We start from the raw sequence: 26,015 nt of genomic DNA, 5'->3' as shown, positions 1-26,015 counted from the left end.
GTTCTCGCGAGAGGTTTTTCCCCCCTCCCTCCCCTCTGCCGCTAGTGAGTGCGCGAACGAGAAAGGAGGAGGGCGCTCCAGGCGAAAGCACTGCAGACGCCATTATCCTCTGTTTCTCTGCTGCAGCAACATCGACGTCTTGCCTACGTCCCTCTTTCTTGCGGCCTATAGGTAATTGGGGTTTTTGGCGCTAGGGTATTATAGATCCAGGCATGGGTTTGGCCTCCCTAAAGGCTGCGTTGACTTTTTTCAAGCCCGGCTTTTCTCGGGCCCTTAGCGGCCTCACAATCTGAAGGGAGGCGCCGGCGCGAGGCGTGGCGTCGCCGCCTTCGGCGCTTTGATTGACGCGGCCTTGGGCCAATCGCTTTGCCCTCGCGCCACCGCTAGACCCCGGGCAACCAATTGGGCTCGGCGGCGGGGTAGACCGCGGGGAGGCGGGGGAAGGCGGCGGGGGCCTGCGCTCGTTCTCTGTCTGGCTGTGACCGGCTGAGGCGGCGCGGCGGCACAGGGACGGCGGCCTCGCGCGGTGAGGAGCGGGGCTGGACGAACGGCGCGTGGGGGCGAGGGTCAGAGATCAAGTTTGCCGCTTGAGGGAGGCGTTTGGGGGCTGCTTGGTGGTTGGCCGATTCTCGGAGAGGGAACGTTGCCCGGTTTCCCCTCCCCCCACCTCCGCCATTTCCCTGAGCGTATATCCGCAGTCCGCGTTGTGGTGCTAGAGGCTTCGGGTAATTGCGAGGCGTGTGCCTGTAGGATGAGCTGTAGTTTCGTAGTCCTCCTAGTCTTCAGAACTAGGCACCTTGTGTAGGAAGCAGAAGCGGCCGGCGGGCTTGACCCAAGGGCAGTGGAGAACGCCGTCGCTGTCTTTGTGTGAGTCCCGCCGCACTTGGGCCCTCCCGGCCCGAGCTGGGTGCTTGAGCGGGGGAGATGGAATAGTCGAGGCTGCCTCCGTTGCTTTGTCTCTCCCGCGGTGGGGGGAGGGTGCGGGGGATGAGATCTCGGGACCGCGTGGTGGGTGGGGGAGGGGGGTCCGCGCTCGGCTCCGCCTAGTAGCACGTAGTCGCCATTACGCGGGCCGCCATTTCCTGTCGGGTCTGGGTGAGGAGCGGCGCGGCGCTTCTGCTCTCTCCTTCAGCTTTTTCAACTCCTGTTGTTCGGCTGTTGCTGATCCCCGGTACCGTGCGGGGCCTGGCGGGGGGGGCATGTTTGCGTTCGGCTGGTCGCTCCCATATTTAGCGATTTGAGGAGTGGTGACTGAAGGACCTGAACGGTGAACCGTGGCAACGCTTTCCTTACAAGTAGAGCCCGTCTTTAAGTTCCTTTATCTAAATCTTTCATGCCTCGACATTTAGCTGAGTGATGGGCGGTGAGGGTAGCGTTTCAGTTAGTCGGTTATCGACAAACGTTACAGAAGAACGGGAGCCATGAATGTAGTTCTGGGCTGTCTAGGTATCCGTCTTTTACCTACCAGAGGCCACTGTCGCCTCTTTCTGCTAGTCCTGCGAGCGCTGGTGAAAGGCTGTTTGCAGTCCCATCACTCCGGCGTTAAAGGTGTAATTGTTAGGTTATAGACTTTTAAAACCTAACTTAAAATATTCTTGTAGTGGCAGTATTCGCGTTCTAGGGCTTCATTTGCCCTGTTTGAATAATCGGGTATTATTGGTAGTTGGGGTCTGCTCCTGTATGAGGTTTTAAGATTTAATCTTTTTTCAGTACATTGACCGGATTGTTGGATATAGCTTGAATTTGCCTTCATATTTGTAAACTTTAGAGATTGCGGAGAATGGCATTTCAAGTCACCAAAGGGAAGAAACCCACACGCAATTTAAAAATCCCAATGTAACTAATTTTATACATCCGTAAATGTGTACCTTTAGGGACAAAATTGAAGGCTCTTGGGCTTATGTATAGGTCTTACAGACCTTTGGTCTTTTCTGTATTGTATAAAACAATTAGTTACGGTGGTGGGACTCCCGTCCAGTGGCTAAAAATTGCGTGGTTTTCTTTTTGCAAAAAATCAGATAGGGTCCTTCGGTTTTTGGTTTTTCCTAAGGCGATCATTTGAGAGTGTAAGACCCAGTTTTAGAAAGTTGTTGAGTTTGTATTCAAATCACTGTTCATTAGTATTCAGTAATCAACCAAAAAGCAAAACTGATTTATGTTGGTTTTTATAGGCTACTGCAGCACTAGGGTGTCAGTTGGTCCCGCCCAGAACACTTCAGTTCTGCTCTGCAAGGATATATTATACCTGGTACGTTCTAGAAGCAGAGTCATTTCTTTGCCTTTTTTTATTATTTAGCGAGACACAAAGCTTACTTTTCCAGTAAACCAAATGTACCAGTCTCTCTATCTTTCAACAGATTGGTGTATCCATTTAATACAAGAAAATGGAAACTGAACAGCCAGAGGAAACCTTCCCCAACACCGAAACCAATGGTGAATTTGGTGAGAAGACATTTTAATTTACAATTTTGGGGTTTTCCATTTTGTTAATTTCGTTTAGAACTGTTTGTTTAGTCTGACATCCCTGTCAGATTTCTCTTCACTTTTATTTATGAACTACAGGTAATTGTTATTTGCATTGGTGATTTTAAAGATAGAAACAGTAAAAATACCTTTTCTTTGCATTTTATAATTTTAGTCCTTTGAAGCATTTTGTCACATTGTTTTGTGTTTAGAAAGTATTACTGGAAGGGAACGGGCTTTGACTGAGTTAGCAACAAATCTCCACAAACAGAATGGAGCTGCTTTCTCTGACCTACGAGTTGAAATTAAAATGTAGTTCAATTAAAGGTACTTTTTCTTGGTGATAACTGGTGCTTTCTTTGAAATCTGAACTGTTAATTTCTAGGTAAACGCCCTGCAGAAGATATGGAAGAGGAACAAGCTTTTAAAAGATCTAGAAATACTGATGAGATGGTTGAATTACGCATTTTGCTTCAGAGCAAGGTATAAATTTTATTCTTGGAAATTTAAAAGTGGTTCTTAACCAGAGTAGAAATTAAAATAAGTTCTGGTTTGGCCCTCTGGGAAGCATTCTAAGCCTTACAGATTGAAGAAAGATTTGTGTGGCTCTTTCTAAACAGATCTATAGGCCACGTTATTTTGATAAAACAAAAGCACTTAATATAAAACTAGTCCTTGCAGGTCAAAGTAGCAGAAAGGGTGTAGGTGATGCTTAAAGCATTGGTGGATTAAAGTTTATACCTTGATTACATTGTGGGGAAAACACCCTAGTTGGCGGCTTACTTGATTGATAATACCACATGTCACAATGTGAAGGTACCTGATAATGTTTAAATTGTTTCTGAGAAGAAAACTGTAATTAATCAGTGCTTAACTTCCATGTTCCGTGTACTTTTTGGCATGCTGAATATTCCAAAGCTGTCTTGATGTTTAGTCCCTAAAGCCACAGACTCATTTTTCTTTTTTTAACCTGATGATTTGAGTTTGTGGTCTCTGATAGATTTTCAGCTCTCTGACCAAAAAAAGGAGAGATTAGGTTTTACGGTTTGGGGGTGTTTTTTTTTTTTTTTGCTACAGTTTAAGAACATAGGAAGGCATTAATATAGGAAAAGGAAAAGTAAGCTGCTTGTTTTTTTCTCTCCTCCAGAATGCTGGGGCAGTGATTGGAAAAGGAGGCAAGAATATTAAGGCCCTCCGTACAGACGTAAGTATTAAAGAGTTTAAATACTAAACGAGCAGCTTCAGTTTGTGTGTAGAAATTTAAAGATTTTGCATCATAGAAATCATTTAATAGCCTAGATACAAGCCATTTGTAATAATTGATTACATAGATGATTTCAGTTTGCCATTCCTGATTTAACAAAGCCCAGATTGAGTTTGGGGAGGGGTGGGTCTGTATTAAACCTCTTCACTTTCTGATAACTTCCCACCAAATTATTCACTTCAAGATAACATTTTAATTGGAAAATAACGACAGCGTAAAAACCCTTAATTACACCATTTACTGTGTGTGGATCAATTACAGTATATCAAAACCATTGTAGGTGGCTGATTAAACTCAAATTTTTATTTCCTTTTTTTAATCGTCCATCTGTTTAACAGTTTGCACATGGAGCACAGATTAATTTGAGGTTGCATGATTTAAATATGGGTAAAGAATAGACACTTAATTGGGAAACCATTTGTCAATGCCAAAGATTGTTTGAGTCTTCGTATTTTATAGTGGGTTGACTCTTGTGATTAGACACATTAAATGTTGGTATCACCAGAAGTGAGCATATTTCTAGGACTTGGCTACACCAAAATTACTAAATTTTTTTCTCATAGTGTACATACTCTTTTAATGTTTCCTTGCTAAAGTTGAGGCAAATAATAACTTTGTGTTGAATACTTATTGACAGTATTTCATTTCTCTCTTGGTCGCAGATCTTTGTATGTTCCTCTTGTAAACTGAACTTGAAATTTTGTTTAAAATTTTACTTGCCTGCTAGGATCTAGGAATGCGTTTTAAACCTCCAGGAAACCAAACCTGATCTTTTTAAGAGTTAGGGTTTTTGGTGGTGTGGGAATTTTTGTTTTGTCTTTTATAAACCTCTCTCCTCTTAATCCAGATGTTCTATATAATTATCTGGGTTATTTCCCCATTTCCTCAAGAATTTCAGTAAACTGAGTCATGACAGGTTTTGTGTCTACCCTCATGAGCCAGCCTGCTACTGAAACATCGTTTGTTTTAAAAAAAAAAAAAAAAAAAAAAAATAGTACCATCATTTAAGGTCCTTAAATGTTAAGCCACAGTCAGATATAGAGAAGTCCATTATTGTGTTAGTCTTCAGAACAACTTAAGCTTGTTTCATTAATTGAGAGTATGAGTATAGTTTGTATTAAATTAAAATTTATTGCTTTTCCCCCTTTTCCCTCTCCTTGTTTTTTTGGCCATATATCTCCGTTGCCCATGTACTGGATCGACTTACCCCTGCGTTGCCCACCATGACGTTGGCCCATCCGCCCCTGAACGCCCATGTGAAAACCCTGGTTGGCTATGCCCAAAAATGTGCTCGTTGCCAAACGGGTACCATACTTGACAACTTCTGATTGAATGCCCATGCCCAATGCCAACATCCACGAACGCCAATGACCAATGCAGTACAATGCCAGTGTTTCAGTCCCAGACAGCAGTGGCCCCGAGCGGTATGTCCCAACAGTTTATGCCTCACTGCCTGATTAGAAAGAGAGAAATGTATTTTATTACCTGCCTTTTATATAATTAAATAGTATCCCCTTTAGACGGTGTATTGTTTTTCAAGTTTCTGTCTTATTTTCCCCATTAAGTCTTTTTGTCACTGAACTTTTACCGTGAGTTGCCCACCCAAACGATCCACTAATTTTATTTCGATGGAAGGAGCACAGCTTCAAGTGTTGCATATTTGCTGCATTGTAAATCAAATTGTTACCAAAATAGTCTCTCGCTCTGTCTTTGTGGCCCACCTTGCTTCCCAACATTGCCTGTTCATAATTTTTTCTGATGAAATGCTAACTCTGGTTCACTTTCCTTCACTTCTCATTTGTGTTGTCTTTGTTTTGTCTCGCATTTGTATTTGTTTTCTTGCAGAGCCCATTAGTGATCTAATTTCTAACTGGTATCCATAACCTTACTCCAAATATAATGTTCACCACTTGCATATTCCCCCACTTTTGCCTAAGAGAAGGTGTGCCAGTTTTACCAATGTAACAGCGAGGGTATCCTTAATTAACTTAGTGGTGGCGGGGAACATAAATATTCAACTCTGCTTCAGTTCTGGTCAATTTATTGCCCACTTAATCTGAGCCCTTCCAAGAGCCCATTCTCTCTGTCTCTCTGCAAGTCTCCTAATATTGTTACCATGTCTGTATTGGGCATAAAACAAAATGCATGTGAAAAATCTATAAATAGGCTACTTTAAATGGGGAGATTAAATAATTGTATGTAACTTCTCTGTAAAAGTTTGTATGACTAATGATGATGAACACAAAACTCATTTTTCTTTTCCACCTTTTTTGTACTATCTGGTATTTGTGATGTTTGACAGCATATTGAGTATCAGTGCTGATATTGAAACAATTGGAGAAATTCTGAAGAAAATCATCCCTACCTTGGAAGAGGTAGGCTCTTTTTTTGTTTTTAATGTATTTGGCAATTGAGGAGGGATTGTTGAAGTGTTTTATTGGGGCTAAATGGGGGCGGTGGAGAGACAGTGGCTATAACAGTTTGTAGCAGCAACGTCTTACATAACAAAATGTATATGGTTACTGTTCCACATTGTTTTAAAATGTAATCTGAAAAAAAAATTTTTAATGTAGTCTGGCCACTCCAGAGTAAATACGAACTACCTGTGGTCATGCACATGGGTTTAGCATGTATTTCATGGACTGTGGTTATAGGGGAGGTGTTTTTTTTTTAATTAGAATATTGATTGTGGGACTCTGTTGGAAAGGACTATGATCTAGTTCAAGGATTTTTTTTTAATTCTATGTAATCATGTATTTATTGGGTATATAGGAGAAGGTTACACATTGATTCTTAAGAATAGATAAGCAATTTTTCTTTAACGTTATAGATGTGAAATATGTTGTAGTAGCTTTACCAATATATGCGACAATAGCCTGATCACACTAGACACTTAACCTATTACTCTTATTTTTCTACTTTCAGGGCCTGCAGTTGCCATCACCCACTGCAACCAGCCAGCTCCCGCTCGAATCTGATGCTGTGGAATGCTTAAATGTATGTCATAGTGCCATTGAACCCCACTGAAGTATGGAGCCTGGCCCATAGGATCAATTTTATTTTTAACATAGCGTACTTTTCCCGTCTCTATAGAAAAAGGCTTAAAAACATGATAAATGAATGGTCTTACAACTCACTGTTGACCCTGCTCCATGCTGCAGTGGGAATTAACTACATTTGCAAAGTGCTTTGCAGTCATTTTTATTATGGTGTTATTTGAATGTTAATAATAATTTTGTGGTAACAGCGACATGCTAAATGGCTGCAGTGTGGGTATGGTGTTGCAGGACCTGAAAATAAAATAGTTTTTTAAGGTGGTGCAGAATGTCCTTTTTGGGCCTGGCTATTGAGGATAATAAGCACATAACTGGTAAAGTTATTGAAATATAAATTCAGGTTGCTCACTGCAACAGTATATTGTCATGCTTATAGCAGATAAGTGTGTATTGGGGATTCCTTGATTTGGGACTAAAATTTTATAATTCTCCCTCTGCAGTACCAGCACTATAAAGGAAGTGACTTTGACTGCGAGTTGAGACTGTTGATTCATCAGAGTCTGGCAGGAGGAATTATTGGGGTCAAAGGTGCTAAAATCAAAGAACTTCGAGAGGTAAAAAGCAGTTGTTTTCCTTGCCGTATTACTAGACAATAGTATTTCATACAGAGCTGGGTCAGTGGGCTTCTCTCATTCCCCCTTTTGAGTTCTCTCCTTAAATTCCTTACCACTTCTGTTTATCTAGTTCACTTTTAAAATCTAACAGGCCTGGACATGCTAGGACAAGTTCTTTCGCCAATACCATGGCAAAGTCCTAGAGTTACTAACAGGGTTTTTATGGGAGGGGGGTTCCTGGATGTGAATGTAAATTTTTCTGAACCCAAGAAACTTTATTTTCTTTTTCCCCTTCTGATTAACGCTTCCCCTTTTTCGTAAACTTACCACAGAACACACAGACAACAATCAAGCTTTTCCAGGAATGCTGTCCTCATTCCACTGACAGAGTCGTTCTTATTGGAGGAAAACCTGATAGGGTTGTAGAGTGCATCAAGATCATCCTTGATCTTATATCAGAGGTATCTTCAGAATATTTTATTTACATTTAATTCCATGGAACAGATGTTTTATTCTTAGTTTCACAGTGTTGAGACAAATGGTTTTTATTTGTCCTTACTCTTCAGCTAATTTTTTAGCTATCACTTCAATTTAAAAATTTGAGCCGGGGGAGAGGTCATTTGATCATTGGTGAGGATTTTTAATAGCCTTTGGTCCTTCAAATGAAGTTTCTATAGTTCCTCTATAGTACCACATTGCACAGCTTCCCACCTGTGCTTCAGTATGAGTTACAGACTTCTTATACAAGATACTGATTGCCTCAGTTCTTGAGATAGTTACTTTGTTCTTTACAGACCCCATTGTGAAATGTATGAATGGGGTTTGTACAAGTCTCTTGAGATGGAACAATAAAAGCAGGCTGCTAAAACTTTGTTTAGGACTCAACAAAAATTCTCCATTTTTTTAAATTCTTTCTACTGTTAACCTTTGCCTGCATTCCTTTCCCTGTCACAAGTACCTCCTAGGAGAAATAAAGGACTTGAAACATTCGGCTTGTTAATCATTTGATATGAAACAAGGTTCTTTTCAGTCTGTAACATTGCTCTATTTTTGTTTTAGTCTCCCATCAAAGGACGTGCACAGCCTTATGATCCCAATTTTTATGATGAAACCTACGATTATGGTGGTTTTACAATGATGTTTGATGACCGCCGTGGACGCCCTGTGGGATTTCCCATGCGGGGAAGAGGTGGTTTTGACAGAATGCCTCCTGGTCGGGGTGGGCGTCCTATGCCTCCATCTAGAAGAGATTATGACGATATGAGCCCTCGTCGGGGACCTCCTCCACCTCCTCCTGGACGAGGTGGCCGGGGTGGTAGCAGAGCTCGGAATCTTCCTCTTCCTCCACCACCACCACCTAGAGGAGGGTAAGTTTCTTCCATCCACACATTGCTAATTTGTAAGAGGCTTCACTCTATGGGTAGATAGGGTAGGTTTTTATTTGGTGTGTGTGACATGTAAGCGAACAGATGACAACAACAAGTACTATGCTTGCAGAGATCTAATGGCCTATGACAGAAGAGGAAGACCTGGAGACCGCTACGATGGCATGGTAAGAACTCTTCATTTATCAACGTATATGAGAACTTGTAGGGTTCTAAAGTCATGTAGTTGACACTTTGTTGAAGATGATTGTTAATTGGAAGCTTGAATGGACTTCTTAGACAACTAGTTAAATCATTTCAGTTGTTAGCTAGAATATTAAGACTTTATTTAGCTATTTTTGTTTCTGGACAATATGTGATTGCTGCCAATGATAGGTATTTTAGTGACGCAAGATAGAAATGCGTATAAAAACGGTAGCTCTGTGGCTGAAACTGCAGGTTATGTTAATACTTCTGTCTCTGACACAGGTTGGTTTCAGTGCTGATGAAACTTGGGACTCTGCAATAGATACATGGAGCCCATCAGAATGGCAGATGGCTTATGAACCACAGGTTGAGTATCAGGGGTGTTTGTATTCATATCAGTAACAATTTAAAATGCTTGCCTACTTGCCAGTAAGTGTTTGTTTTCCCCTTGTGTAATGTTTTTGCTCCTGTGCTATGTACCTGAAGGGTTTCTTCCCCCAAGGATTGTCTTCTGAAACATACTAGGGAGAATATGGGAGGACTTTAGTTTTCTAAACTAAGATTTTAGGAATATTAAAATACCTGAAGAATAGTTTTGAAGGCAAAGTAATTTTTTATTTTTTCTTTCCATTTTTAGGGTGGCTCCGGATATGGTAAGTTTTTTCCTTTGTGAAATCAAAACATTATTTCATGCTTTCTAAATGAACTTAATGCTCATTATTTAAATCAGATTATTCCTATGCAGGGGGTCGTGGCTCATATGGTGATCTTGGTGGACCTATTATTACTACACAAGTAACTATTCCCAAAGATGTAAGTAGTATTCTTTAAATTTTTACGTTCTTGTAATGTTACAAGGAACATTTAATAAATCATTTTCTTTAAATTCCCTGGCTTTAAGGGTCTTAAAGTACTGAATCTTAGGATTAAAATTGTGTTTTACAGACTTCAGCAAGGTGTCTTTCTCTGGTTTGACTTCTTTAAAAGCAGAGGGCTCTGAGCTCTTGATTTGTTTATATTAAAGGAATTCAAATTAATAATCAAATTAATTCAAACCTTGTTGAGTTGGAGATCTTTAATCCTAGAATGAACTGTGCAGTGTTAATACTTGACAATTCATTGAAAATACCAGTAATATGGTTATTTTTAAAGTATATCATAAACACTTGTTTTTAAAAATCTTTTCAGTTGGCTGGATCTATCATTGGCAAAGGTGGTCAGCGGATTAAACAAATCCGTCATGAGTCAGGAGCTTCGATCAAAATTGACGAACCTCTAGAAGGGTCTGAAGATCGGATCATTACCATTACGGGAACACAGGACCAGATACAGAATGCACAGTATTTGCTGCAGAACAGGTCAGTTTGGATTTAGCTTTATGTTAGCATACCCATACTAAAACTTTAAAAAGCTTTTCTTCTCAATTGATTTTTCTTTTAGAAGCCATGGTGTCTCAACCTTTTGGGGACCTAACTTCTAAACATCTTAATAGCTTTGCTTTGATTTTCTTCTGCTTTCTTACTAAAAACGAAGACATTCAATACTAATCTTGCTGGAAGAAGCCTTAACCAAGCAAACTTCTCATTTCTCTGGTGAAAACTGCTGCCAAAACCACTTGTTATAAATTATACAGAGCCTGTAGAAAATATAGAAGATTCAGTGGATGTTGGTCTAGTTCTGTGTGGAAGACTAGTGATTTTGTTGTTTTTAGATAACTAAATCGACAACAAATCACAGTCTGCCATATGGCACAGGCCATGCCTCTACAGGACAAATGATTGGTGCTGTAAAATGCAGCATTTCACACCTTACTGGCATTTCTTTGTCTTTTCTACCAAGTATTAACAACTTTTAATTTCATTTTCCTAATTCTGCTCTACTAATGTCTGATTTACTATTAATTATTTTCTTGAATTTTACATTGCTCTAATTTTGTAATTGCTAATGTTTTAATTCTTATTTCTAATTGTAATGGACATGTTTATCATTTTAATTTAGCATTGAAATTGTCTTAATGTTGATGAAGATGTTACGAACAAAAATTCTAATTCGTACTTTTTTTTCTTTTCTTTTATAGTGTGAAGCAGTATGCAGATGTTGAAGGATTCTAATGCAAGATATTTTTTCTTTTTTATAGTGTGAAGCAGTATTCTGGAAAGTTTTTCTAAGACTAGTGAAGAACTGAAGGAGTCCTGCATCTTTTTTTTTTTATCTGCTTCTGTTTAAAAAGCCAACATTCCTCTGCTTCATAGGTGTTCTGCATTTGAGGTGTAGTGAAATCTTTGCTGTTCACCAGATGTAATGTTTTAGTTCCTTACAAACAGGGTGGGGGGGGGAAGGGCGTGCAAAAACTAACATTGAAATTTTGAAACAACAGCAGAGTGAGTGAATTTTAATTTTTGTTCATTGTTGGTGGTTTAAAAGAAAAAATTCCCCCCATGTAATTATTGTGAACACTTTGCTTTGTGGTCACTGTAACATTTTGGGGGGGTGGGACAGGGAGGAAAAGTAACAATAGTCCAATTGTCCCTGGCATCTATTCAGAGCAGTGTGCAGAATGTAATGCTCTTTTGTAAGAAACGTTTTATGATTTTTAAAATAAATTTAGTGAACCTATTTTGGTGGTCATTTTTTTTTTTTAAGACAGTCATTTTTCAAATGGCTGGATCCCCAACCCACCCCAAACTAAACACTAAGTTTGATTTTCAGCTCCTCTGTTGGATATAAATAAATGCATCTCTTCTTGGACATAGGCAAAATATCTTGGCTAATTCCATTCTGGTGATTTCTTGATGATTTGAAAGTCTATTGCTTGGGAAGAAATTCCGTCATACACATTAATGCTTATAATAAGCTGGGGATTTTTTTTGTTTGCAAATGCTTGCCCCTACTCTGCAACAGTTTTCTATGTTAGTGATTGTGAATGGAGAACCAAGGTGGGGAGCAATACTACAAATTGAGTAATGATATAAGTATATGCCAGAAGCCTAATGGCAGCAAGTTTTATTAATCAGAATAATACTTGGTTATGGAAGGGACTGATGCTAAATAAATTCTTATTATTTTTTATTAGATAATTTCTCACCTATAGACAAACTGTCAGCCTGCTAGTGTCTATTAGTTAAACTTTGTAAAATATATATATATTCTTGTTTTTTTCCATTGTATGCAAATTGAAGGAAAAAGATGTACCATTTCTCTGTTATATGTTGGATTATGTAGGAAATGTTTGTGAACAATTCAAAAAAACGATGAAAAAAGTTCCTGTGGATGTTTTGTGTAGTATCTTGGCATTTGTATTGATAGTTAAAAGTTCACTTCCAAATAAACAAAACTCCCATAATGCTAGATTTGATGTGTACCCAATTTGAACGAGGGTTGATGACTACCTGTAAAATTTGTTCAAACGTTCCTCTTGTAAGGAAATACAGTAATCTTAAATTACATTTTTTTTTTCGTGTGAAGTGTGTTTCTAGCATAAATCTGGTAGGGGTGGTAAATACAAAATCCCAATCACTAAGCTCTTTATTTGTTAAAGGGGGAGTCATGATGAGAGCTGGAATTATTATCCAATTCTTTAATAAGACTACTCTCACATTACCTATGAGAAATTTTGGGTTTCTTAGGTTTTTTAAGATAGCTCTAGTTTAATGTTTGAAAATAAAGACCAATAAATGTAACAACTGGGGAGTATGGTTCCTGGCTCACAAGTTCCAAAAATTTCTGTTAACCGCCAACTGTCCAGAAAACATAACAGCTCAATTCTGTGGAAAATACTTGATGCCATTCTGCTTTTTTTTCAGTTTAGGAAAAAGACTTGCATGTAATATGAAGATGAAGTAGATAGTTTTCTGAAATATAAGTAGTACATGCATGCAAACCTCACTTTGAGGCAGAATTTTGGTGAAACTCCCTTTTTAGTGTTCTCTTGGTAAGTGAAATTGTCACAACATGACTTAAAACTTTGATAACTGTGGTATAGTTTCCCAAAAGGAGAAATTAGGCTGCACTGCCACACCCCTTGGGTATTTTAAGTATGGGTGAGCTGGAGTGGTTTAGGGTAGTATAATCTACTTCTTTTGAAATGAGCTTTTCCATTAGAGAAAAAGTGACAACGTTTTAGTTAAACTTAGTCTTACTGGCAGAGAGCATCCCTGGATGTAACACTGGCTTTCAGAGCAGTCATTGGTCATTCAAAAATTAGTCACGTAAGAATGTAGATTATTAGTTGGAAGGGTTTTCATTTTTGCCTTTTAACAAGTTCAGACCTTGAACATAACCTAAAAATTAAATAGACTCGAGAATATCTGGCACTGAAGAGTTGGGTATACCACTTGGGAAGGGAAAGGCCTTTTGTGTTGCCACTATTTGTAAATGGTGTTTGAATATGGGCTGGAAATTAAGTGGGAAAGTTCTCAGTAAAACATGCTAATGGAACGTTGAACCAATTTTATAAGAAGCAACTAGTACATATGCTGATCTATGGAAGCCTCACATTTAAACGTGCAGTTCTAAAATGTGTTCAGCTTAACTTTGAAAGCTATTACCAGAATGCCAACAGACCTGTTAAAAACCAGGTTGCACCAGTTTTTTTAGGAATGAAGACTTTAAAACCTGTGCTATTCAAATTTTAAGTTTGCCTTTAAAATGAGACTGCAGGGGCACCTGAGTGGCTCAGTTGGTTAAGCGTTCAAACTTGGTTTTGGCTCAGCTCATAATCTCTGGGTTGGGAGATAGAGCTCCATGTCAGGCTCTGCACTCAGCACAAAAGCTGCTTCAGATTCTCCCTTCTCTCCCCCTCGTGCTCACTCACCCTCAATACAAAAAATGAGACTACAAAATATTTTTATTGGATGATCCAGTGTTTTACTCCTAAATCTGATAACTGATTCTACTGGAATGCATAGAGACTGGAGGAAAATGATAAGTGTTTAATGCTATCAGTTTTTTGGAAAGGGATTCAATCTTGGCTAAATGTAAATTAAATCATGACTTTACATCTCCCATTTATCACCAAGGGTTGCTCATTGCTGGCAAGTTTCAGATGAAATGGGCTCAGTTTCTTTATGGAGCCACTGAACTTACGGAAAGCTTTATAAGTGTTTCTCAAAAAACTTCGTAGGACCACCTTTAAAATCAGTGGTGCTGGGGATGCCTGGGTGGCTCAGTCTTTAAGCGTTTGCCTTCAGCTCAGGTCATGATCTTGGGATCAAGCCCCACATTGGGCTCCCTGTTCGGCAGGGAGCCTGCTGCTTCCTCTCCCACTCTCCCTGCTTGTGTTCCCTCTCTATCTCTCTGTCAAAAATTTTAAGATTTTGAGACAGCGAGAGAGAGGGAACACAAGCAGGGGGAGTGGGAAAGAGAGAAGCAGATTTCTTGCACAGCAGGGAGCCCAATGTTGGGCTCCATCCCAGGACCCTGGGATCATGACCTGAGCCAAAGGCAGACGCCTAATGGCTGAGCCACCTGGGCACCCCGCAAATGAAGTCTTTAAAAAAAAAAATTAGCGGTGCTGGTTAAACATTAAAACACCTGGACCATACCTCAATTTGAATCACAATCTCTAGAAGGAGGTACCAGGAATCTGCTTATTTAACAAAACTGGAGTTAATAGTGCGTTTTGTTTTTTTAAGATTTTATTTGAGAGAGGCAGGGGGAGGAGCGGAAGGAGAGAGACAAGCAGACTCATTGAGCGCAGAGCCCCACACGGCTTGATCTCATGACCCCAAGATTGTGACCTGAGCCAAAATCAAGGGGTGGGTGCTCAACTGACTGAGCTTACCCAGGTGCCCCAAACTCAGTAGTTTAAAAACTAACATAATACAGCAATATGTAGTAAGAAACAAGTATGGGGGCACCTGGGTGGCTCAGTCGGCTGAGAGTCTGCCTTTGGCTCAGGTCCTGGATCCTGGGGTCCTGGGATTGAGCCCCATTTCGGGCTCCCTGCTCAGTGGGAAGTCTGCTTCTCCCTCTCCCTCTGGCCCTCCCCCCTGCCCCCCACTCGTGCGCTCACTCTCTCTTGAATAAATAAAAAAACCTTAAGTATGTTATCATACCTTTTCATTAATTCACTTAGTTACCCAGGTGTACAGGTACAGTGGTAGACCCTAAGGATGCAGTGGTTAGGAATCGTTCATTTGGAGAGTGAATCCAGTAACAGTGAGAAAAACCAGTGTTGTGAGATGTATTTAGAAAAGCAGAAACCAATGTGTGTGTACATACATGTATACACATTCACAATGATACACTGTAGAGTTAAAACCAGGAAAATCCCTGTGCTTTGACCCAAAATTCTGTCCCCTGCTCTTAGCAGATGAAAGTAAAGACAGCTTGTGTACATAGGTAGTCATCATTTGCCCCAACCAGGCCTCAGCACTTAGAGAAGAAATCTGACCTGAGAGAAAAAAAGTAATACCTAGAAAATTAAGCACTTTACATTTGTCTATATTTAAAATGGGGAGTTAATCTGAGTCAAGGACATTGGAAAATCTAAGATGCAAATGTTTTATAGGCTTGAGTTCTGTTTGCCGACAGGGTTGTGGTTAACAGATACACCAGCTATACACCTGTGACCTCAAGCCTTAGCCTTCCTAGCCACCTCATTTTCTGTCCAGAACCTGTTCTCCCACTCAATATCTCCACCCATTTCCCTCTGCTCCCCCAAACTCAGACCTGTAACCCCCAGCCCGGTAGTTGTGAGAGAAACAAACAGTATGTCAGCAGAACTTCAAACTTTTTAGAATCGTTTCAGTATTTTACCCTTTTGGTCATCTTATCCCCCTTACCCCTTTTTTCCGTGAAGTCTTCCTATCTTTAAGGATGGACTTCATGGAAGGGAAGGGCCAGTTCACCTAGAACAAAATATCTGGGGGTCTGGGAGGGGGACATAAAACAGCTGCTTATCAGAGCAAAAGGGGGAGAAGTCATTTTGATAGCGAAGAGAGATTAGGCAGGAACAGAGTAGAATAGAAGGCATCAGCCAGGTCCCTCAGTGACCTCCCTAGGGTTCATCCTGAGGCTGGACAAGTAGAGGATGATTAGTGAGAGCAGGAACTCCAGGTAGGTTAAATAGGAAGCTAAAGGCAGAGAAGGCTTAAGCCTCACTTCTATTTGGAATGCTGCAAAGTAATCCTATGACCACATGGGCTAGTAAAGCACAGCAGAAATTGAGGCATATCATGTTTTGGCACAGAGGGACACAGATTTTATGCACACACACACATACACACACACTCCACAGGATTTGCTTTGATTCCTAGATGGCAAAAGAGGGACACCAGTTGAGTGCTAATGGGCTTGCCATGGGGTCACCATGGTGAAAGGGAAGGTTACTGCATAGCAGAGGTTGTAAGGTAGATAGCCCAGCAATGCAGTAACCTTGCTGGTCTTGGAAAGGTGGAAGTGAAAGAAAGACCTTTTAGAAAAAACAGCCCTAATAAGGGGTCTGACCTTTAACTGAATAATTATTTCCCTTAAATTAGACCATTTAAAACTGGAAAAGACCAACTTGCATTTCACTTGGCAAGTTTATGTGGTTTTTTTCTACCATCACTGGGAATGGGAACTTAGGAGAAAGAGGGATATGGGAATCTGAGAGCCCCTGGAAGTCCCCATAAAAGCAAAGGTGAGGCAAATACAACCAAATCATAAGTTTTAGGTGGAGGTGGCCCCAGTGGGCTTGGGGTCTTCATTTGGTAGATCAGGTAGGTTTTTATCTAGATCATTTCTTCCTATCTGTGTTTCAGATTGGCACCAATTCTGTGTACAGTTCAGACTCCAGAACTCTGTGATCAGGCCCTGCTTCCGTGGCTTCCTTTCACCTGAGAGCCTTCCTCTAGTGAATCTCTTGCACAAGAATTCCTGGCTGGGCCTGTCTTTTAGGGACATGATCTAAAATGGTTGAGCTGCAGCTGGAGCAGAGATTTACATCACCCAGACATCCTTGGCTTAGATTTTGATGCAGTAAGTAATGAGACATACAGTTACCTCCTTCTGAGGAATGGGTGAAACTTTTTCATTTTAGAACAGCTGCATTCTGTTAGGCAGTATGTTTTAAAGTATACGTATGTGAACAAAATAGCCATGGGGTGAATTATAATGGACCCTTTTGTTAAACGACACAGCTTCACTTTGCCCTCTTCAATAGTACCCAGCTTTGCTTTTGCAGTTTTTCTCTCGCAGCTGTATGTAGACTTGACAAGATAGAAATCCTGGTCCTGGGAGAGTCCTTCTCACACCAAGAGAGTAAGCATTTGCACCAGGCTTGCCTAACCTGAGGATTTGTCCTGGGAATTTAAATCTTGAGCAGAATGATTGCAGGCAAGTTACAATGATCGCGGTAAGTTTGTGGGTTTTTGTTGTTTGTTTGTTTTTTCAGCAGCACTAGTAGAAGAAACCTTTGGGCAGTTTCTAGAACTGCCCAATTGCCTTTTAGAAGTCTTGTTCCCAGCCTCTCCTTCTATCCAGAGAGGTTTTTCATAGCTTTTCAAAAAGTTTCTTTGCTTAAGTTAGCCAGTCACTATCTGTACAGGCAGCCTTGCTAACTTCAGAGAGGACAACAAAAGTCTGGGTAGCAGCTGCTTGCTCCACCTCAGCAGCCATTGCTGCCAACCAGCGTCACTTGGGCCTTCCCAGTTTGGCCATCTGGGGCATAAATCAGTCATTTTCTGGGGGACTGCGGGCCCTATCTCGAGGCTGCCACTGAACATCCGAGGCAACCAGCAACATGCCTCAAGTTTTCGCTTTTGCCTCCTCTTTCAGACTTGAACAAAATGCCACACCTCACAGAGAAGAGAACTGACTTCTGGAGCAGCTACCACAGCGGCTGGATGATGCCATGTGGAAGGAAAGAGGAGTCAGTTCCGGAGGGGAAAGCTCCGACCAAAGGGTAATCAAAGCAAGGAAAGAGATGTGCCGCTGGGTGAGCAGCCCCCTCCCACCAGCTAGCCCGGCCCGCCACGGACGCCTGGGCAGGCGGTCGGTTTGGCCCAGGCCACCCAGCTGTCTAAAAACGCTTGGTGTTTTTAGAGATACAAAAAGAATTATTAGACTACAATAGGAGTTGGCTCTGTTGCTCTTGAAATGAGCCACAGGCCGTCAGCTTTTGCTAAGATGATTAACAACACAGAGAATCTTGGAAAGAAATTGTTAGCTGTTCCAGACAACTACAAGGTGACTTGTGCACAGAGGTGTGTCAAGGCCAGTCCCCTGCTGTCACTCTTAAACCCAGTTGGCCTGAAAACAAGAAGGTGTGCTACATGCAAGATGACAGGAGCTTAGTTAGCTAAGGCAGCAGGAGCCTAGAAGTTTGGGGATATGAATATTGTCTACCCTAAACTTGGGAGTTTTGCAAAAATTCCAGATTCAAGCCCCTGGAATCTCAGCCCGGACGCCTCCTATGGGCATTAGTGGGCCAACGAGACCGTGCACGGAGGGGAGTTTGCCTTTATCTGTGATGTCAAGGGAGCCATGGTGGTTGGCCCCGTGTCCTCCAAAGTCCTATCCAAGCTGGCAGATGTTTCCTAGTTTGGTGTGATTTTTGCTGGTGCTCAGAAGAATGTTGGCTCTGCAGGGACCACATTCGTGATCACTAGTGATGACCCCCTGGGGTTCGCCCTCAGAGAGTACCCTTCGGTCCTGGAATACAAAGTACAGGCCCCAAACCACTCCTCAGACAACACACCTCCGTGTTTCAGCATCTATGACATGGGCTGGGTCCTGAAGTGGATTAAAAACAAGGCAGTGCAGCCATTGGAGAAGCTCAGCTGCATCAAAGCACAAATGATTTGTGATATTATTGATAATTCTCAAGGATTCTAGGTATATCCAGTGGATCCCAGAATAGAAGCAAGACAAATATTCCATTCTGCAGTGGCAGTACCGAAGGACATAATGCTTTAGGAAGAAAGATTACTTGCTAAAGCTCTTGAACTCTATCTGATCTCCTTGAAAGGGAGTGGGCCTGTGGGAGTCATCCGGCCTCTCTATATAATGCTGACAAGATAGAAAATGTTTAGAATCTGGCAGCATCCATGAAAAATCTTTGGAGACGCATCAGCTATGAACACATCTCAACCAATATGTATTCTGCCCCTGTGAACAATGTATAAAATTTAAAGTAACTTGAGAATGGCTACAAAAACAACAAATCCGGAATTTTTCTTGAATGAACATTTTATTATAGATTCTTCTTTTTTCAAAGAACAACAGCAAAACATTCACAGCTCTGCAAAGCTGGTGGGACTAAACAGACACCTTAATTCTTTTTTTTTTTAAGATTAATTAATTTTTTTTTTAAGAGAAAAAGAGTGGGGCAGGGAGGGGCAGAAGGGGAGGGAGAGAAAAAAATCTTAAGCAGGCTCCACACCCAGCGCAGAGCCCACGAAGGGCTTGATCCCATGATCCCGAGATCATGACCTGAGCAGAAATCAGGAGTCCAACACTTAACCAACTGAGCCACCAAAGCGCCCCTAAGATTTTATATTTTTAAAGTAATCTCTACACCAAACATGGGGCTCAAGTTCACAGCCCCGGGATCAAGAGTCACATGTTCAGGGTGCCTGGGTGGCTCAGTTGGTTGGGCATCTGCCTTCGGCTCAGGTCATGATCCCGGGGCCCTGGGGTAGAGCCCCACATCAGGCTCCCTGCTCAGTGGGGAGCCTCCTTCTCCCTCCACCTCTGTCCCTCCCCCGCAAAAGAGTCACATGTTCTGAGCCAACCAGGCACCCCAACAGACAGCTTAATTCTGACTTGAACTGGAAACATTTAAAAAAAATCTTCCTTTTGCTTTTATAACAAATCTAGCTTACATTGTCTTTCCTTTTTTTTAATGTTGTCTTTGGTGCTACTTTTTCTAGGTAGATCTCAGTATTCAAACTTGTCTGTGGACTTAATTATGCAAATTGTAGCTAATTGCTTCTGGAGACACACAAACACACAGCATGGAGGGTGAATGGGGTCCTCTGGGTGCTGAATCTTGATCCTTTCCAAAATGACAGCAGTGGAGTCTCCTGGGTTCTGCACCTGTTAATTCAGGCCCACACTGCCTGTGTGGTGAGTATTTAGGGGTTCCAGGCTAAAGGGCAAACTGGGGATCTTTCTTTATCCTGTTATTTTCATAAAGAGATATAAGTGACATACTATGTGTTTATATAGCAAGGTCTGTTTTTAATACCAAATAGTTTATATCTTTATGCATTTATATTTCTAGTAATACAGTTCTCAGAATCCTTGACTTTGTGCATTATAACATTACATTAGCAACAGTTGTGGTCCCCATCCCACCTCCACCCCACCTTTTAAGCTGCTTAACAAAAAAGATACAGTTCTCTGATTCACTTTTGCTTTCCTTCCAATGGGTAGAAGAGAGAAGGCTGTATGTTTGGTTCTTTATTTTTTAATTAAGCCATTGAAATAAAATTCTCTGTCAAACTTCCTTATCCTTTGTTGATTTGACGGTTCTCTTTATAGTGTTTGACCAGAATGATACTATGAGTTCTGGAAGATCTTTGCTGAAGATTCTCTTCCCCTACTGTTTATCCACTGTCAGTGTTTTATGTTGAGTATGTGAAGGACATTAAAATCCTAAAATATCTAAAAAGAGACAGAGACAGAAAGAGAAAGGAGAATTTCCTCTCAAACTGCTCTGAGGCAGTTTCTCCATATAGTCTGTCCAGTGTAATGGAACTGTGACAACACTCCTACACTGTGACTAGCTGTGTCTCTTTGAGGCTCACCACGAAGCAGCGGCTAACACAGTACCACGTCCCCTTGTATTACTTTCCATCTGAACCTTTTTTCCTTTCCTTCACTGTTGATGTCTTCAGAAGGCACCTCATAGATAAAACATCAGCACTTAATCTCTGCCTCAGATAAATCCCTGCCCCTTTTCAAAAGAAATATTCCTTTCTATCTGTTTACTTTTTGTACTTTTTAAAAAATATTTTTAAAATTTATTTGACAGAGAGCACAAGTAGGCAGAGGGAGAGGGAGAAGCAGGCGATGTGGGAGATGCGGGACTCAACCCCAGGACCCTGGTATCATGACTTGAGCCGAAGGCAGATGCTTAACCAACTGAGCCACCCAGGCGCCCCTGTAGTTTTTTTTTAAAGATTTTATTTTTAGGGGCGCCTGGGTGGCTCAGTTGTTAAGCGTCTGCCTTCGGCTCAGGTCATGATCCCAGCGTCCTGGGATCAAGCCCCGCATCGGGCTCCTCGCTCTGCAGGAAGCCTGCTTCTCCCTCTCCCACTCCCCCTGCTTGTGTTCCCTCTCGCTGTATCTATCTCTGTCAAATGAATAAATAAAATCTTAAAAAAAAAAATTTTATTTTTAAAGTAATCTCTACACCCAACGTGGAGCTTGAACTCACAACCCTGAGATCAAGAGTCAAGTGCTCTACTGACTGAGCCAGTCAGGCACCCCTGTACTTTTTTTAAAAGCAGGTTTTTACATTTATGATTGTTGTGTCCCCCTCCCTCACTTTTTGCACTACAGTCTAGCTGAGTGATCTATTGCCAACTGGCACCAATTCTCCAAATCAAAGTGTGTAAGGGAAGTACACTTGTGTGATCCTCTTTAATAGAAGATACACTGGGCAATCTGTCTACTTCTCTTTGCCAGAAGTACAATAACTGGAAGGCCTGCTGCTCCTCTTCTACATAGCTGAATTTCAGTTCTGGAAATTTCCTCAGCCTGTTTGTGCAACAACCCCTTGCTTGATAATTTCCAGGACCCATTCCACTAACAGCTCAGCTTCAGCTTCTAGCAACCTTGAGCGAAAGAAGGTGGTTACCAGATCAGCATTTTGCATTATATCCTGAAGTGGTGAGGTCAAGATTGTTCAAAAAGATCTCATTTGTAAAGCAGTGCACGCACCAAGTTTGGATTGTGGGGAAGAGAATCTGTCAGGCAGGAACTGATGATTTTCTTTTTTTTTTTTAAAGATTTTATTTATTTATTTGAGAGACTGAATGAGAGAGAGAAAGAGCACATGAGAGGGGGGAGGGTCAGAGGGAGAAGCAGACTCCTTGCTGAGCAGGGAGCCTGATGCGGGACTCGATCCCGGGACTCCAGGATCATGACCTGAGCCGAAGGCAGTCGCTTAACCAACTGAGCCACCCAGGCACCCTGGAACTGATGATTTTCAACGTCGTTCAAATCACCTCTTCAATGACATTTACTTAAATGCATAACCTATAAAGGAACATTAATGGAACTCAGAAAACCTCTCAAGGACTGTGTAGTTCGTTCCACAACTCTGTTGTGTTTTTTAGATAGCAAGGAAAACAAGCAGATTACTGGTTTATTATAAAAGGATATAACTCAGGAACCAACCAGATAGAGAGATGTATAGGGCAAGTTACCTGGGAAGGGGCATGGAGCTTCCATGCTCTCTGAGCATGTCATTCTCCCCAAATCTCTAAGGGTTCATCAAACTGGAAGCTCTGCACTGTTTTTTATGATGTAATTTAGTTCTTTCTCCTAAGTAGGAAATATTAATTTCACTAAAGGCAAACTATGGTTCAAAAATTCTAATTGATTTTGAACTGTAGTAATGTTAATGCTATATAATGGAGATAATATATTTATTCCGTTATAACTAAATATTTTAAAACAGAAATTATTTAAGAGCCAGAGTTTTCACCAGAAAGGGTCCATTCTGTCCCTAAACCAAAGCCTGTAGATGGAACATTTTACACACAATAAGAAGAGAGGAGGAAGAGAAGAGCTTCCAATGGTACTAAGAAAACCAGGATAATATAATGGCCCAAAAGCGAAGAGTGAATTTCAAGGAAGTAGTCCATTTTAAATGCTATAAATGGATAAATCAAGGAGAAAAGGAACAGAGGAAAATTACTACACAATAGCAAACCGTATCTCTTTTCTGCTAAGACTTCTTGGGGCTTTAGTCTATTGATCACTTTAGGAGAGTCCAGGGGGAAATGAAAATAGTTGAGATGTCCTATCTTCAAAAATCCATTTCACTTCTCTGCTTTCCTCATTCCGCATATATGAATGACAGCCTCCTCTCTAGCAATGTCTACTGTCCATCCATTGCTCTTGCCAACTTTTGCAACTTTTCCTCAACAATACCTCTTAACCCACTATTTCTTTTAAGTTTCTGCCATAGCCTATCATGACAGAAAATAGCAGATGTAGCAGTGATCGTTGCCAAGCTTGACATTTAATTTAGCTATTCAGAATGATGGCTTTCTTGTTGACTGGAATAATCTACTTTGGATACTGTGTAGGAGGGGGAAAGGTGATAGGGACACACCATTTATCATGCCTCCTCCCTTTGTTAACCCTGAAAATACAAGTTGAGGGACTATTTAGAGGTCATCGGGATCTTCTCTTCAAAAGCCTATGCCTGCAGGGTAGAGCTTCTGGCAAAGATTTTCAAAAGAAAAAAACTCAGCAGGCATGTTCCTTTGGCTCTTTGCCCCTTTTATTTTCATCTTTCTTTCTGCGCACACAATGCCCATAAGGGTAGAGTCATCCTACAACCATAAAGACAAAAGTCATATACTAGGTATCCCTAGTGACACAGAAAGCAAGGAGCCTAGTTCCTTGCTGACATTCTCAAACAGGTATATCTGCTATGGGTTTATTATATGAGAAAAACAACCCCCTTTGTATTTAGTCACTATAATCTAGTTTTCTGTTGCTTAAAGTATAATACTACCCATTTGACTGTCTGCCTTCCTCACTAATCATAAGATGTCAGAGACCATGTCTGTATCTGCCACCTGTGCAAGACAGGAAGCTTTCATAGCAAGTTACAGAAAACCCAACTCAAAATTGCTTTAAACTTTAAGGAAGTTTACTAACTCACATAATGAGATCCAAAAGTGGGAGAGACTTAAGAGCTGACATAATCCCATTATTCCAGCTCCATTTCTCGACTATTCTTTTGGCCTCCCCCATGTGTTGACCTCATACACAGGTTGCCATCAAAAGGATGGTAACAATTTCACACCTCATATCCAAGCTCAATCATGTCCAGAGGGAGCATGAATCTCTTCTGGAAGTTCTCCTGGAAAAGCTTTTCTGGAAGCATCCTACAAACCTATCTTTGCAATTCACTGAGGTGAACTAGGGAACATACATGATCCTTACCCAGTCCCTTGCAAGAGGGTGATATTACCCTTAGACCGGTCCAGACCACTCTTGGAGATCAGGACGCTGAGCTACACCAGTTGTGGGTAAGAGGGATTCCTGAACAACATCAGGATTCTGTCAGGAAGGAAGAAGGAGGGAAAGAATATTGAGTAGGTAAAGAACTCCCTTTTTGTATTCCTAACAGCTTGTACACATATTTAAAAAATAAACCCAACTACCACGCAAAATTTATGCTTTATCTCGACAATAAGTTGAAAGAAGGAAGCTTATTTTCTTATTTATACTACTCCTAGTGTCTAACTCAGTATCCTGAACAAAGTAGGAATCTAAGTTGTTGGTTTTTCATTTCTGTCAATAAGTCTCGGTGAGAGAAAATGGCCTAAATTATATAACCTCCTGAATTCTTTTGTAGATTGCCAGATTTTCTTGCTAATCAATTTTTTTAAAGATTTTATTTATTTGAGAGGACAGCGAGCACAAGCAGGGTGGGGGGACACGGTGCAGAAGGGCAGAGGGCAAGGGGAAAGCAGACTTCCTGCTGAGCAGGGAGCCCCATGGGGGGCTCAAGATCCCAGGACCCCGAGATCATGACCTGAGCCAAAGGCAGATGCTTAACCGACTGAGTCACCCAGGCGCCCCTTTTGCTAATCAATTTGACTCCAAAGACTTAGAGCTGCTGGGGTAGACAGAAAAATCCCAAGTCAACAGATTTACATTTATTCAACAACGCATTAATGTACTAGTGACTTCTTCTGTAAAAGCAAATCATAATGAAATCCTTAAAAGTTTTTTTCTTACCAAAATGAAGAAACTGGAGAGATGAAGATGTTCTGCTTCTCTGGGGGCACAGTTGTCAAACTTGAAAATTCTAAATCCTCCAAAAATTCTCTAATTCCAAGATTCTTTACTGTCAATAACTAGAGATGACTACTGTTATTTTTAATAGTTGATTTTCAAAAAGGCACGAACATTTCATATTATCCATGGAGATTTAAGTCTGAAGAAGAGCACAAATACATTATCTCTGTACTAAAATTTCATCAATAGGCAAATTTGGATCATCACTAATTGACTAGGGTACCTCTCCTCATCCCATTAAAAAATATTTTTTAAAAAAGTTTGGGGCTGTAAGGTGATACTTATTTCCTCTAATAATGTCTCCTCATTAGGGCCACTAATATAGTCACTACCTGACCAGAATGGTTGGCACTGGTGGTTTGGTTCATAGAAAGTGCCCCAGACTTGAGGGTTTGAATCCCAACCCAGGCCACTGCTGTGACCAGGGTCTAACCGCTGAACCATACAGCTTCTCTTGCAAAACGAGGAGTACAACCGCCGCTATTGCCACGGCCGGGACAATAGGGATTCAGTACGAAAGCACAACTCCAGGCACACAATGTTAATTTTAACAATACATTGGTTTCCTCATCCATTTCTCCAGACGTCTCAGCTAATCTTAAACGTCCATACGGCCTCCGAATGCGCCAGTAATTTAGCACAAGAGGCCTGCCTGGGAGATGGGGTTGTGGGGGACCCGCCAATCCGTGTCACAGCCCGGGGGCGATTTAGCCCCCCGCACCGGAATGGGCGTCGCCAGGCTCGTCGCGGCCCGGGAACCCGGATGCGGAGCGTCGCCAAGGGCAGCTTGCCCACATTTCGCCCACTGGGTAGAGGGGAGGGGCGGGAGCCGAGGGAGGGCAACGCCGTACACCGCGTGCAGTCATCGCGACTCGGGCCACGGCGGCGAGCCGCAGTACCACGTGCCCGGAGGGAGGGTGGAAACGTGCACAAAATGGCGGAGCCGCACGCCTGGGCGGGAGGGAGCGCAACTGCGGACCGGCGGGTGCCGGACCCTCCGGCCAGTTTCCGGACGTTCGGAACCGGAAACGGGTCCCAGGCGCGCGCCCGGGCGAGAGTGGGCGGGGCCGCCCTCCCGGAAGTGCCTCTGGTCCAGGCCGGGCGCGCGGCCCCGCGGCGTCCGCCGCTC

At 41.7% G+C, this 26,015-nt stretch overlaps 1 protein-coding gene, 2 long non-coding RNA genes and 1 pseudogene across 13 annotated transcripts; 3 read left to right on the top strand and 1 right to left on the bottom strand.

The window, feature by feature from the left end:
• Positions 1-13: 13 nt before the first annotated feature.
• Positions 14-11,524, top strand: HNRNPK (heterogeneous nuclear ribonucleoprotein K). Of its 9 annotated transcripts, none has more exons than XM_045882317.2 (17): positions 14-171; positions 2,172-2,248; positions 2,358-2,442; positions 2,849-2,946; positions 3,611-3,667; positions 5,108-5,151; positions 6,030-6,102; positions 6,653-6,724; positions 7,224-7,337; positions 7,670-7,798; positions 8,397-8,704; positions 8,835-8,889; positions 9,191-9,274; positions 9,546-9,561; positions 9,639-9,721; positions 10,097-10,266; positions 11,046-11,524. In XM_045882317.2, the coding sequence occupies exons 3-17, from the start codon at positions 2,385-2,387 to the stop codon at positions 11,074-11,076; spliced, it is 1,392 nt and encodes a 463-aa protein (XP_045738273.1). In that variant the 5' UTR covers positions 14-171; positions 2,172-2,248; positions 2,358-2,384; the 3' UTR covers positions 11,077-11,524. The 9 variants fall into 9 exon arrangements, with proteins under 9 accessions (XP_045738273.1, XP_045738271.1, XP_045738270.1 ...); XM_045882315.2 differs by having other exon boundaries at positions 10,986-11,524; XM_064579772.1 differs by lacking the exon at positions 14-171 and adding an exon at positions 390-526.
• Positions 11,525-14,227: 2,703 nt separating this feature from the next.
• On the top strand, positions 14,228-20,342 carry LOC135362637 (uncharacterized). Its single transcript, XR_010407559.1, has 2 exons — positions 14,228-17,828; positions 19,765-20,342. It is a non-coding gene; the product is annotated as an uncharacterized LOC135362637 (long non-coding RNA).
• On the top strand, positions 17,917-18,754 carry LOC135362741 (phosphoserine aminotransferase-like; annotated as a pseudogene).
• A 913-nt stretch (positions 20,343-21,255) lies between the features above and the next one.
• On the bottom strand, positions 21,256-26,015 carry LOC129046037 (uncharacterized). 3 transcript variants are annotated; one of them, XR_010407883.1, is made up of 4 exons: positions 24,827-26,015; positions 24,026-24,142; positions 22,270-22,387; positions 21,256-22,099 (listed from the first exon to the last, which is right to left on the bottom strand). It is a non-coding gene; the product is annotated as an uncharacterized LOC129046037 (long non-coding RNA). The 3 variants fall into 3 exon arrangements; XR_010407882.1 differs by having other exon boundaries at positions 21,256-22,387; positions 24,827-26,005; XR_008506703.2 differs by lacking the exon at positions 22,270-22,387 and having other exon boundaries at positions 24,827-25,995.

The sequence above is a fragment of the Mirounga angustirostris genome, unplaced genomic scaffold, assembly GCF_029215605.1.
Source record: "Mirounga angustirostris isolate CCGP_5_RB_7025 unplaced genomic scaffold, mMirAng1.0.hap1 SCAF_15, whole genome shotgun sequence".
In the NCBI taxonomy this organism is placed as follows: Eukaryota; Metazoa; Chordata; class Mammalia; order Carnivora; family Phocidae; genus Mirounga; species Mirounga angustirostris.
The sequence above is the reverse complement of the archived record's forward strand: the minus strand, read 5'-3'. Positions and strand labels throughout refer to the sequence as shown.